The 758-nt window shown below is 63.2% G+C and overlaps 1 protein-coding gene across 1 annotated transcript in view; it reads right to left on the reverse strand.

Moving 5' to 3' along the window:
* Window positions 1–6: 6 nt before the first annotated feature.
* The window catches only part of PRRT1 (proline rich transmembrane protein 1), a 4,220-nt gene continuing 3,468 nt past the window's right edge, over window positions 7–758 (reverse strand). Inside the window, exons 6-7 of the mRNA XM_077760876.1 lie at window positions 610–758; window positions 7–471 (exon numbers count right to left, since the gene is read on the reverse strand). Coding sequence (XP_077617002.1) covers window positions 295–471; window positions 610–758 — 326 coding nt within the window. The 3' untranslated portion in view covers window positions 7–294. The remainder of the gene's footprint in view (window positions 472–609) is intronic.

Genomic DNA, 758 nt, shown 5'->3' on the forward strand with positions numbered 1-758 from the left:
TGGGGGCGCTGCGTTTAGAGGCGGCGGGGGACTGGAGTGACAGAGGGCCCGGCATTTGGCGGGGATCCCGGAAAGTGGCATCTCTGGGGGTGTGGGGTTTTTCGGGGTTCCTGAGGAACTGGAATCGGAGCGTGCCCGCAAGGCGAGAGGTTCCGTGGAGGCAGAGTTTAGGATGTATCGAAATTCGGTGGCCCCGGAGGCAGGTGTGCCGGGCACCCACTGGATCCGCTGCGTGGCTGCAGAACGCGCTTGGGAGGTTGAGGGGCGCGGGGCGGGGCCAGGCCAGGTGCATCCTTACGGATCCCAGTAGTTCTCATGGTGCTGAGCGGCAATGATGATGACTACGGTGAGGATGGTACAGAGCACCATGGCTGCTATGCCCACCGCCAGGGAGATGAAGGAGAAGTTCCGGGCCTCGCGGGAAGCAATCTCGGCAGACACCATGTCTCCGCGGGCTAAGGCCGTGCGCACCTGCGGTGGACAGAAGAAAGCTGATCAGAGCTGCTGCTCCCTCTAAGATGCTTCCCAGAACATTCAGCACTCCCTTGGAATAAGAAAAACCGAGTGAGGCCTCCCTTCCCAGACGCCCACCCACTCCCCCACTTCCACCTGCACTGCCTTGAAGATGGCGATGATGCCCGTAGGCCAGAAGCAGCAGATGGTGGTCAGCACTGCGATGGGCATGTAGTCGTGCGGCGGGCGCCTCGGCTCTAGCAGGGCCAGCCCTGGGGCCTGGGGCGGTGGGGGTAGCGTGGAGG

Source organism: Crocuta crocuta, unplaced genomic scaffold (assembly GCF_008692635.1).
Source record: "Crocuta crocuta isolate KB4526 unplaced genomic scaffold, BGI_CrCroc_1.0 scaffold762, whole genome shotgun sequence".
NCBI lineage: Eukaryota > Metazoa > Chordata > Mammalia > Carnivora > Hyaenidae > Crocuta > Crocuta crocuta.